Consider the following 12,826-nt stretch of genomic DNA (forward strand, 5'->3'; position numbering starts at 1 on the left):
GCTGACCCCAACCCGCCTATGGGCGAAGGATCGCAGCCTCAGATCTGAGGGACACGTGGGCACCCCCATGCAGATTCCACCAGGGCATGTGGCAAAGGCTGTCGTGTGGGAGAGGTGGAGCGTGGACGGGGTGGGGGGGCACGTCCCACCTGCTCCACTGTGTCCAGTGACAGCCTGTGCCTGCGGTGGGTGGGGGCGCTCTAGTGATGTGGCAGGAGGTGGCCACCATGGAGGGGCGGGCACACAAGGATCCCAGGGTGAGGAGCGGGGCTGGAGGGAGGCCACACTGAGTGGCAGGTGGCCTGCCTGTCCTTCTGTCCTTCCGTCTGGCTGACCTCTGTTGGAGGACCTATTCTGGGCACGAGCTGAGCACAAAGGGAGCAGGAAGCAGGAGCCCTTGGGAATGCCCAGTGTGACAGGGCAGGGAGAACGGAGGAAGTTGCCATAGAGAGGGGCCTCGTGCTCGGCTGCCCTGGGAGCAGGGGAGGGCCAGCTGCGGCTGCTGCCTCTCCACCCACCCTCCCCCTCGCCCACGCGAGGCTCAGGGCCCACAGAGGGGAGGACCACGTGGCCTCAGCCCCCTTAGGGCTGAGACAGGGGCCAGGCAGTGGAGCGAGGAACCCGGCTACTGCCAGGGCCGGAGGAGCCCGCACAGAGGTGGGTACTGTTCACAAGCGCCGCAGCGGCTCCGGGCCACCAGCGATCCGGCTGTGAGTGCACACCTGGCCCCCTCGAGCCGCCACACGTCTCCAACACTTGGGAGGGGTAACAGGCCACAGAGAAAAAGGGCTGGGCTGAGCCTGGAGGGGGACGCCAGCGGGGGGAGCGCTCGGGGCCAGCTGAGCCCTGTGCTCGCTGCACCCGGTGTGAGAGGCACTGTGGTGGCCCTGCCGGGGGCTGGCCCTCTAGCTGCCTTTGCCTCCTGGCTCTGGTCCAGGAGGCCTCTGCTGTCCCAGGGGCAGCGTGGTTTGCAGAGGTCAAAGGTGCATGTGGCCCTGGCACATCACGAGACCAGAAGGAGCTGCTGGGGAGACCAGTGCCTGGTGGGGGAGGCTGGTGGCCTCTGGCGGGTCAATGGCACGCTTCTCTGGCTCTGTCCCAAGTCCCCACGGCACGGTTCCTGGAACTATGTCCTCCACCGGGTCGGGAGCAGGAGGCAGAGTGGGGACCTGCTCTGCTGGAGCTCCCTGTGGTCCCGCCACTGAAGGGGTGGGGGCTGCTGGGCCAGTGCCAACCCTGATGGCCACTCAAGTCCCCCGAATCCTGCTCACTGCCCCACCCTGGGACCCATGATGGGTGATATCTGGGCCTCAGTGTCCTCATCTGCAAAGCTGGCTGGTTAAGGGCACTAAAGGGTACGTCAGGTCCCTTCCTAATCTAAGCCGGGTATCATCCACCTCTCGCATCTCCCCCTTGTAACCACGTCCTTTGCACAAATGCCACCCCCTCTGTCACCAGCGGGTGACGGTCAGTTTTGCCGCAGACCCAGGCAGCACCATTTTGTGACACAGTGCCGTTCCTCGTTACCACTGAAACATGCTCCCTTCTTGGGCTGAATGGCAAAGCACACTACTTGTAGGACAGCCTGGAGCAGCCCCCGCCTTGGGCACACTGCACACACACGTTAAGGCCTGCGGCTGCACCCAGCAGGTGCACAGCAGGTATACAACAGGCGCACGGCAGGCCTGCTGACAGCTTCACCAGGAAAGGGCAGCGAGCGAGCCGCTGAGGGTGCTCCCGTGAGAACACTGACCCCTCACAGCTGCCTCGTCCTCCCCTTCTGAAGGACCCCCCGAACCATGCAGAGGCCATGGGTCCATCAGCAGGTGCGCTGGGCTGAGGCTGGGTGGCAGGTTGACAGCAGGGTGCTGGGGTCCCGCCTGCCAGGTACTAAAGGGGGGGAGCTTCAGGGGCTGCCATGTGGGGTGGGCGCCCAGGCGGGCCATGGCTGAGTTCCTCATCTTTCTTTACCCTGGGAAGAGGCCACGAGCCAGGCGGAGAAGGAAGTGGCTCCCCAAAGGGCGGGTGGGGCAGGGCAGCCTGCCTTGGCCCCAGGCAGCAGGTGTGGCTCGGGGAGGGCCCATGGCTGCGTGAGCTCGGACTGTGACCTGTCCTCCCACCTGTGATGGGGACCCTGGGCATGGCTGCCGCCCCACAGGACCCACCAGGTGACGCGTGACTGGGCTGTGCTCTGGCCTCCTGTGCTGCCTGGACAGCCCCGCATGGGGACAGTGAAGGCCCCCTGGTGTCTGCAGGACTGCAAGGGGGGACGGGCCCTAGGCAGGCCAAGGACCTATTAAATCCTCCTGGGACGAGGGCCCGGAATCGTCACCAAGGCTGAGCACAGCTCCTGGGATCTGCTGGTTGCCATGGTCCACAGACGCCTGGAATCCGCCCCCTGCCCAGGGGCTGCCCTGCACGTGCCGCAGCCCTCCATGCCCTCTGCGCCCAGGGGTCTTGACGTCACCCTTGGGAACACGCTGACGCGTCACCCTTGGGAACACGCTTGACCAGCGGGCAAGTGGGGGTGGGGCAGGGACTCCTCTACCAGGTGCAGGGAGTGGCGGGGGTGGGGTGGGAGGAAGCCGCAGGCGCTGAGCGGGGAGGAGCTCTGAGGAGCCGTGTCCGGAGCCTGGCACCAGGCCCCGGGAGCCTCTGGTTTCTCCTGGCCGCCTGGCCTCTGCCAGGGCCCTTGGAAAGGAGAAGACAGGGTGGCAGCCCAGTCCCAGCCCCTCCGCAGTGCTCGCCTCCCCCAAGCACGGAGAGGCGGGCTGGGCTCTCCCCAGGTGGCAGTCAGACCACCTCGTGCGCGGCGGCGGTAGGACTCATGGCTGGTATTGTCTCTGCTCAGCAGAGTTTGTTCTTCATCGAGACACTGCTGGTAGAGCATGAAAGGTCAGAACCACTTGGAATCCAGTGAATTTCCAGCCTTGAGTTTCTCATCAAGAATCTCCTTTTCTGGTGAACAACCACCTCCCCAGGCCTGCCGAGTCCAGGTGGTGGGCAGGCAGGGGGCGCGGGCCTGGCCGCTGGCCTCTCCCCTCAGGAAATACTGTGATGGCCCCAGAGCCTAGCTGCTTTCAGGAGGAGGACGTACGGGCCTCACAGAGAAACCTCCGCGGGGGCCGCCCGTCCACCCAGTCATCGACGTGACCCAGCCAGGCGGCTACTTGCTCGCACACAACGGGGCCACCGTAATGAGCAACGGTGATGGAGGGGTGTGCGGGCACTGGGCGGGGGTGACGCCTGACATAAGACCTGGAGGACAGGGCAAGCGGGCAAGGGACGAGGGGCAGGGGACAGGGTGGCCACGTGCTAAAGGCTGGAGAGCTCGGAGCACGTGGGAGTGAGCCGAGCCTGCGAGGCCAGAGCAGAGAGGAGAAGGGCTGTGGGCCGCGGGGACAGTGGGCGGAGCTGGGAGGGCCTCAGGCAGAAGCCCTGGCCTGCGGCCCATCTTTGAGGACACTTGGGCCACTTGGGCCGCCAACCCGTCACAGGCTCTGAGCAGGAAGGGCAGCCACATGCCTCCGTGAAACACGGGACCCACGCGGGGACCAGGATCCCTGCCCCCATGACCCGGCACACCCGTGGGCGCAGACGCGGCGGGCAGGACGTGCCAGCAGACAGTCTGGGAGCCTGCCCAGCACCGAGGGAATTCACCACGCCCGTCCTGGAGATGACAGATGTGGCCCCCAGAGGCCTCCGAGCACAGGCCACCACCAGCCTCAGGACACAGCCGAAAACAGGCAGGTACCCGGAGAGCGAGATGGCTGGAGCCCAGGTGGCTGCAGACCTGCCCAGGCACCCCGCTTCGCCTCAGGGCCTGGTCGGCCCCAAGCCCTCTGCCCATGGTGATGCCGCATCGAGCAGCCTGACCTCGCTCCTCCGCTGCCCAGACCACACGTGGCCCTCAAGTGCGGGCGGCCGGAAGAGGGACAAGACTCTGGGGGACAGTGTTGGGAGCAAGACGGGCTGGCCCACAGGGAGCTGCAGACTGTCCAGGCCCATGCTACTGGGACACGGCTCTGCCTCCTGTCTCCGCGGCCTCCTACAGCTGCTCCCCCTTCTCCACCAGGCTGGGCCTCCGTGCAAACCTGAAGAGTGTCGCATACCCTTCTCTATTCGGAAAGCCAGTCAGGTGCCCAGCACAGTGGCCACCACCTGCAGCCGCCCGCAGAGTTCCTGGGGCTGCAGCCCAAAATTAGGACTCCCTGCTGAACCCAACGAATAAAGCCGTCACCTGCCTAAACAGACCGGGTGTCCCTTCCTTGCGTCGCCCCGTCCCCTGGTCCCCTCATTTCCCAGCATGAAGGATCCCCCTCAAGAACATCATTACCCCTTCCCCTAGGTCCGCCAGCTTGCCACCTCCCCGAGCCCCTGGCACCCAGCCCAACACCACTCACAGCTCCTTTGCAGGCTCCCTGTTTGCCCCCGTGCCCCCCCACCCTCAGGATCAAAGACCTCTTAAGGGCAGATGCCAGGTCTTTGCTCGGTGCCTGCCTGGCACAGACCCTCTGCTGTGGGGCGGCCCCAGCCACACCCACCCCTATCCGTCTGAGCGGCCTCCACCACCACCGCTCCTGGGTGCCCTGGGAGACTGCAGCACCCGTGCCTGGGCCTCCTGCCTCGGTTGGGCCTGCAGTGCACTGCCCACCCTCTTCTTGCCAGGGGCCTGGCTCCCACCTGCCAGCAGCTCCCCGCAAGCCTCCACTGGCTCAGCACCGGGTCCAGGTTGTCCCTCAGCACCTCTTGCACTGCACCCACCTCTGGGGTTTCCCTGCCACGTGACTCTGAGCTCCCAGCCCACAAGGTGGTTCTCAGCCTGGGAAGAGGGCCTGAAGGAATTACCACCCCTACCTGACCCCTGGGGATTAAACCTCAGAAAAGGTTCTTCACCCTGTGGCTGACGGACTCTCAGGACCCAGACAGGGTTGCGGCGCCGACGTTCCTGGGACGGAGCACGGTGCCCAGCTGCTGGGAGCTGCTGCATTTACTGAACTGCCACACGGACCAACAACCGGATGCCCGGCCTGTGCCGTGTCCTGTAGGGCAGCCAGACTCTCTCTTGCCTCCAGGGTCACTCCCTGTGCACCTGGCCACACTCAACCTCACCTGCGGCGAAGCCCCTCGTGGTGCCAGCTTCCCTTCCCCCCACCCCCAGGTGGCCAACATGCTCTGGGAGCTGAGGAGCAGGCCCTGCTCAGCAGAGAGCTGGCCCTCTGCACCCCGAGAGCATCAGGCATGGGGTGTGCGGTCTGCTCGCAGCACCTAGGTGAGGCCACCTGGGCCTGTGAGCACCACGAGGGCAGTGCTGTCTGCAGCCAGTGAGGGTGGCATAGCACAGAGGATATCCCTACCCGGTGGAACCCAGGGTGGGGTTAGAGTGGAGTTGGCGGGCCCCCAGCTGGGGCGGCCACCGAGAGCTGCCCTCCAGGCAGACGTCCTGACAGCAGGCGCTACCCTGAGGTCCTCGCTGGAGCCGCCCTGGCCCCCCTTGGACAGCAGCCACTCCCCTCCCGCCCTGGACACAGCCAGGATCCCGCCGGCTCCCACGTGGCAGCAACGAGCAGAAGAAGAGCCCAGTCACTCACTCACCGTCTGGTTGTCCTCGTAGAGCTTCAGGTCGTAGCCACTAAGCTCCACGCAGAAGATGATGGCGGTGACGCCCTCGAAGCAGTGGATCCACTTTTTGCGCTCTGACCTCTGCCCGCCCACGTCCACCATCTTGAAGGTGAGCTCCTTGAAGGTGAACTTGTTCTCCACGATGCCCGTGGTCATGTCCCGGGAGCGCAGGATGTCCTCCACGGTGGGCACGTAGTCGGGCGCGGCGATGCGCTCCAGGTCGTTCAGGTAGTAGGCCGCGTTGTCCTCCAGGTGGTACTCGCTGGAGCGGCCGAAGCAGGCCTGCGCCCCGGGGTCGGCCCACAGCCGCCGCATGACACCCAGCAGCTCAGGTGTGATCTCGCCCTTGCTCTCGGCGGGGCCCGTCAGCGCGAACAGCTGCACGGCGTCGTAAGCGCGGTCGGGGTTGTGGAAGTCGATCTTGAGCGCGGCCAGGGCACGGATGATGCGGGTCAGCGAGTCGATGGCGTTGTAGATGATGAGCGGCTTGTACTCCTTGCAGGCCTCCAGGTTGAAGCCGCCGCTGTGGATGATCTTCATCTGCTTCACGATGGTGCTCTTGCCCGAGTTGCTGGTGCCCAGAAGGAGCAGCTTGATCTCGCGGCGCTGCCGCTGGCTCTCCGAACGCAGGTGGCGGTCAATTCGCCGGGACCGCCGTGCTGCCTCTTTCTCCTCTGAGCTTTGCCGACATCCCATGGTCCGGCAGCGGCGGGCCCAGACGTGGAGCACGGGATGGGGCGCCTCTCCCGGTGGCCACCGAGTGGGGGAGCTGAGACTCAAGGCAGGTGCGCCCAGTGGATGGGAGCCGGTGCCCTGGAGCGCTCAGCGTGGGTGGGGGGGCGAGGCCATGCCCCACTGCAGCCCTTGCCCTGGCGCCTCCTCTCCAGCTGGCATGGCTCTTGCGCTGTGGGAGGCGGCTGAGCCCTCCCTCAGGGACACTCCACCTCCCAGGGCCACCGCGGGGCCAGATGCGCCGCAGTCATTCCCTGTCCTCCTGATGGTGGGAAGCCGTCTGGTCGCTGGTTGCTGGGGTGATGCTGCCGAGTGTGGCTGGAGGGCTGGCTGCCAGTAAGGATGTCACGGGCTCTCCCTGTGGTCCCCCTGCCTTGGGCATCCGCCTTCACCTGCCAACAAGGGAACAGCATGAGCCTCCTCCCACCGCAGGCTGGGTGGGCAGGGAAGCCCTGGATGGCGGGAAGCAGCCTGGGGAATGATGAATCAGAGCCCCCCCCCCGCCCCCCCAGTGGAGCTCAAACCTCAGCAAAACATGCCTGACCGCCACCCTGCACCCCTCCCGCCGGCCAGCTGGCCTGAAGCTGGCGCTCAAGGAAAGAGTGCCCACAGCTAGGCCAGGACCAGGCCTGAGGGTCTTCAGAGGGGAGAGAGCACAGCGCCCCGCCACTCTGCCCTGCCCACCCGGACCCGCCGACCTCACCCTCGCCGAGCCTCAGACCTCCGTCTGGTGGTGGTTAGGACTCCATGTGGTGGTTCCGCACCCTCTCCTGCAGCTGCTGGCGCTGCACCCACATGTTTACCATGGGGTCCCAGACCAGGGTAACTGGGTGCTGCCGACTCTTACCACCTCCCGGGAGTGGGGTCACTCCTGCTCTCTCCAGGGCAGGGGCTCTCAAATGGGCAGGGCGGTGGCCAGGTGTGGGCGGCAGGACAGGCCAGACAGTAATGCAAGGCCATCGGGAAACAGCAAGTCCAGGGCAAGGCAGGGGCGGCCCAGAGGCTACCTGGTCCCAGGCCAAGCCTTTCAGGTCCCCTGCCCCCGCTGGTCAATAAGGAGCAGCTGTGCTCACACCTGGTGCAGGGCCTCAGCACCAGCTCTCTGCCAGCCCCCTGTTGACCCGGGAAGTCTGGTCTGCATGCTCCTCCCAGGGCTCCCCCGACCACCTGCAGCAGCTGGGCTGGGTCCTTCCCACCAGGGCATCCCCAAAGCTCAGCCTCTGCCCCTTCCTGGGAGCCCAGGACGGCACCCCTCTCACCCCATCCACACAGCCTCTGTCCCTGCCTGGCTGCCTGCCCCCTGCAGCACCCCCATCTTGCCATGGTCAGCATCCACCCCCTAATGCCCCGTTTTCCCCACAGCAGGCCCTGGGTGGGAAGGACCCCGAGTCTTGTCCATGTCCCCCTACCTGCCCGTCACTCTCCCAGCCGCCTCCATGCCTGCCAGTCCCCGCCATCCTGCCCTGGAGCTGACCCCGAGCCCGTTCTCTCCCTGGGCTCCCCCTGCCGCTCGAGGGGACCCTGATGCACCCCACTGCTCTCAGGGTGGTGAGTGTCAGCCCAGCTGTGTGGCCGGGCCCATGACCCCCGTCTCAGAGCCTGTCCCTCACTGATCACAGCACACCCAGAGCTGGTCCCCAAGAGGTAAAGTGGCCGGCACAGAGCCTGGTACCCAGCCAGCGCTCCCCCCACCCCCATCCCCATCACCTGTGAGCGCCCCCCATTCTGCCGCCTGGGCCTCCACCCCGTCCTGCCCCGCCCTCCGCGGCAGCACTTGGGCCCGGCACACAGCAGGTGCCCGGTCGGCAAGGGGGGAGGGGTTCAGCCTTGGGGCGCTGAGTGTCTCCTGCTTCGCCGCAGCCCCACAGCCCACGGTGGGGGATGTACCAGGAGACGTCTCTGCTGAGAGCAGCGACTAAACGGCTGGTCATTCAGCACAGCCCCAGCAAGGATGGCGATCACGCTTAGAACAGAAGCCCCGAGATGACCCCCCTCCGGGAACGGGGTGGGTGCTCTCGAGCGAGTGTCTTGTAGGACGATGCATATAGGACACAGGCAGCACACGCACCCACAGGCACGTGCCCCCCAACACACACATGCGTGCACGTACTGTGTGAGCAGAGGTCTGCGAAGTTATTTTCCAAGCAGCAATGAGCTCTATGTTGTGAAATTACAAGAGATTTGTGCATTTTACCATGTTTCCTATACTTCCCTCATGAACTGTGTCATAAGAAAGGTTTACAGACAAGAGTCCCGCCAGGGACTTGCCCTGGACCATAAGTATGTGCGACAGGGACCCAGTGGTTGCTCCCTGGTCCCTGCTGATGACCCGGTCCTGCCCTCGGCCGGCAGCCCCGGACATCTGGCTCCAGCCCAGTGTCTGCCCAGGGCCCCCAGTGCCCAGCCTCCTGAAGGCGATGCTGGCTACACTGGGGGAACCGCATGTTGACATTTCTGTTTTTCTCAATTTTGTGTCTTAAAGTCTCAGGTACAGGCAGGCCCCAAGTGGCCAATTCTCCCTCAGCAGATCAGCGACAGGGACAAAGGTCACCCAGGAGAGCAGGTCCCTCCCGTTGTCTGGGGCCCCCAGAGACAAGCAGGCCCCCAGGCGCTGGGTCTCCCTGTGGTGACCCGTCTCTCGGAACATAGTTTAACCCGGGCAGGTGACACGGCATGGGGTCCAGCGGGCCTGTCCCCTGCCTCCGTGCAGGGCTGCACCTGAACAGACTGCACCGTCGGCTGCGTCCTCGCAAGCGCCGCACACGACCCCCCGCACCCAACCCCATGCAGCCTGGGGGCCCACCCTCCACCTGGCTCTGGCATGGGACCCCTGCCTGCTCCTCACGGGCCAGCTCAGGCCCTCGTGGCCACCAGCGGGCACCCCACCTCTCCCTACCACGCCCGTCCCTTCTCTGGTCTCTCCCACCAGACTGAGGCCCTTACCAAACACCACATACAAAAATTAACTTAAAATGGATCAAAGACCTAATATTGTAAGACTCTTAGGAAAAAGCGTAGGGCAAAAGCTGCCTGATACTGGGCTTGGCACTGATTTCTTGGATAAGACACCAAAGGCACAGGCAACAAAAGAAAAAACCAACTGGATTTCATGAAAATTTTAAACTTTTGTGCACCAAAAGACAGTATCAGCAGGTAAAGAGGCAATCCGCGGAATGGAAGAAGACATCTGCAAATTGTATACCTAATAAGGGATTAATATCTAGAATATAGAGACAACTCCTAAAATTCAACAAAAAACCCAACCTGATTCAAAACTGGGCGAAGGACTTGAATGGACATGCACAATGAAGATACATGAATGGCCAATAAGAACATGAAAAGATGTTCATCACTAATTACTAGAGAAATGCAAACCAAAACCACACTAAGATACCACCTCACATCTATAAGGATGGCTACTATTGAAAAAATCCCAGAAAACAGTGAATACTGACGAGACATGAAGAAATTGGAACCCTTGCGCACTGTTGGTGGGAAGGTAAAATGCTGCAGCTACTGTAGAAAACAGTATGAAGGTTTCTCACAAAAATAAAAACAGAACCACATGATCCAGTAATTCCACCTCTGGGTACCTACCCAAAAGAATTGAAAGCAGGGTCTCAAAGAAATTTTTGTACACCCATGTTCATAACAGCATTATCCACAACAGCTAAGCAGCAGAAGCAAATCGTGTCCACTGACAGACAAATGGACAAACAAAATGTGATAAAAATATATACGGGAATGTTATTCAGCCTTAAAAAGGAAGGAAATTCTGACACCTGCCACAACATGGATGAGCTTGGGGACATTATGCTCAGTGAAACAGGCCCGGCACAAAAGGACAAATACCGTAGGATTCTAATTACGTAAGGTCCTTAGAGCAGTCAGGTTCGTAGGGACAGAAAGTAGATGGTGCCAGGGGCTGGGGAGCTGTTGCTTAATAGGGTCAGAGTCTCAGTTTGGGAAGATGAAAAGGTTCTGGAGATGATGGTGGTCACGGTTGCACAACGACGTGAATGTACTTAACGCCACTAAACTGTACCATTTAAAAATGGTTAAAATGGTAAATTTTGTTATTTGTATTTTAACACACCCATGAGAAAAGTGGGGCTGGCCACGTGGTCCTTGACCAGTGCAGCCACAGGGCAACGGAGGAGTATATGGGAATCGTGGCTGGGGGCAACTGTGCGTGTCGGGCCAAGTCTGGGAGCCAACTGCCACCTATGGGGTGGTGGAGCCTGGGGCTGTGCGCGGACACAGGGAGGGGGGTCTGTGAGCAGGGGGACCTTGGGACAGCCCCACCCCCTCGGAGGCTCCTGCCAGTTCGATCTCTTTGGGTCTGACTGGGCTTTCCTGGACCCCTGAGGACGTCCCCAGTCAGCCCTGAGGCACAGGGCCAAGGGCAGGACAACCACATCATTCCCTGACCAGTAACTGTTCATGAGTCCCCAGGTCCCGACACCCAGGATGCCCCACCACAGCGCTGTTGGGTCTGGCTGGAAATCACTGAGGAGTGGGGGAGGGAGGGGCACTCGGTGGGGGGCGGGCAGGGGTGCCATGGCGTGACCGGGGAACCGAAGGAAGGCAGGGTGGCTGGACCGAAACAGACGAGAGAGGCACAGGGAGAGAGAAGGGGGCGGGCCGGCCGAGAGGAGCCCCCAGCGCGGGTGCACATCCGTGTTGTGGTCGCATGCCTGTAGATCCGTGCCTGTGTCTGTGTGCAGGACGGCACACGTGTGCACACACTGGTGTACGTAGTGCCTGCGTGCAGGTCCATGTACGTGTGTGTAGGGAGGTGCACATGCACATCTGTGCCGCTGCACATGGCGTGTGGGGAACAGGCGTGCACGTGGAGGAGTCAGGGCTCTGTCAGTTACTTACTGGGCCAGCTGGCGGTGATGGAGGGGGGCCACTGCTGAAGACCCTTGACGGAGAAGGGTGGGCATCAGACCAAATGTAGCGAGTGAGCAGTGGTGAGGGAGGGGCCCAGTTCCAGAGAGTGGGGTGGGGGTGGGGGAGGGGGCGATGCAGGCTGCACAGGTTGTGGGGCCGGCGTCTGGGAAGGAGGTGGTGAGGAAAGTGGGACTGCGGGTGCAAAGGCCCTGAGATGGGGACGTGCCTGGCATCAGAGGGACAGCACGGATGCTGGGGGCTGGCGCCGAGAGTGAGGGGCCGGCCTCTTCCCTGAGTCAGGCGTGAACAGCAACCCTGGACCGGGAAGGCTCTGCACGCAGCAGTCCAGGGGACGGGGCTGTGCTTGGGTTCAGGGCGCCCCAGGGTCTGGCCCCAGGGCGGGAGGGGGGCTGTTCTTCGAGAGGGGACGCTGGGGAGAAGCGGCAGGTGCACCCCTGGCAGGCTCGGTGTACACATGTGGACCCACGGGGGCCCCCCAGCAGCTGTGGGGAGAAACTGGGTCCTTTGAGGGTCTTGACAAGCTCCATCACAGCCCCTCATAGGCTTCCCAGACTCACTGACCTGCCTACCTGTGGACCCCAAGGCTGCAAGGGCAGGACCCCAAACCCAGAGCCCACTCAGCAGCCCTGTGGCTGAAACCTGCTCTCCTTCCTGTGGTCTCAGGCAGATACTTCCCTTCAAAACCTCCCTGCCCTGCCCCCGACCCCCAACCGCGGACCCTGGCTCACCGCCTGGCAGGCCCACTTGCCCTCCTGTTACACTGCCCTTCCCCAGACACAGCCCTCTCAAGTCTCATGTCACGGAATCTGGTGACGGCCTGGAGCCAGGGGTGGGGACACGCTGCTGCCACCTCTCTGGGGCCTTTGCATATCTGGCGCCCTGTACCCTGGACGCCCCCCCATGGCCTGGCCCAGAGCTCCAACCACGTGACACCCGGGTCCCCTGTCACCCTCTTCGCAGCTGTGTCAGGAGCTGGGGCGGAGCAAGGCTGTGGAACGCCAGCCCCTGACCTGGCTCCCAGCAGCTCCTCCTGCCCCCACCCCCGACGCAGGAAGGGAGCCCAGGGTCAAGGTCACCTAAGGTGTTGCACCCAAGCCAGGCTAAGCCAGAGGGTCTCCAAGGACAGATTGCTTATCGGCTTACTGGCCTGAGAAGGCCTGGACCCGGCGGGTGGGGCACCCTCCTCACAGGTCCTCGCTTCCCCTGAGAGAGACGGGCCCAGCCCCTCCCTCTCCAGACCCCCTCTCTGCCCCAAGGAAAGCCTGCTCCACGCTGAGCCCTGGGCCACTAGATCAGGGTGTGCTTGAGAGGGGGCGTTTGAGGCCCAAGCAGAGGTCACTCAGGTGGCCAGCCGTGCGGGGCAGGGGGGGAGGACCCCAGGGCAGAGGGCAGTCCAGGTCATAGGGCCAGCAAGGCCGAGTGAGACCACCCACCTGACACCCCGGCCAGCGAGTCCCCAGCGCCAGAGCGGGGACCAGGGCTGTCTGAGGTCCTGGGTCTTTTCACCCCCAGAGCCTGCCCCTTGCCCCTGCGGAGCTAGGTGGGGCTATGACTC

At 63.2% G+C, this 12,826-nt stretch overlaps 2 protein-coding genes across 2 annotated transcripts in view; one reads left to right on the forward strand and one right to left on the reverse strand.

Moving 5' to 3' along the window:
* The window catches only part of RSPH14 (radial spoke head 14 homolog), a gene marked incomplete at its 3' end in the record, with an annotated part of 61,914 nt that overhangs the window by 27,781 nt on the left and 21,307 nt on the right, over positions 1–12,826 (forward strand). The window lies entirely within an intron of this gene.
* Positions 1–12,826, reverse strand: part of GNAZ (G protein subunit alpha z) — a 42,258-nt gene that overhangs the window by 16,890 nt on the left and 12,542 nt on the right. The window contains exon 2 of the mRNA XM_079943142.1: positions 5,596–6,746. Coding sequence (XP_079799268.1) covers positions 5,596–6,318 — 723 coding nt within the window. The 5' untranslated portion in view covers positions 6,319–6,746. The remainder of the gene's footprint in view (positions 1–5,595; positions 6,747–12,826) is intronic.

This window comes from Stenella coeruleoalba (assembly GCF_951394435.1).
Source record: "Stenella coeruleoalba genome assembly, chromosome: 14".
Lineage (NCBI taxonomy): Eukaryota > Metazoa > Chordata > Mammalia > Artiodactyla > Delphinidae > Stenella > Stenella coeruleoalba.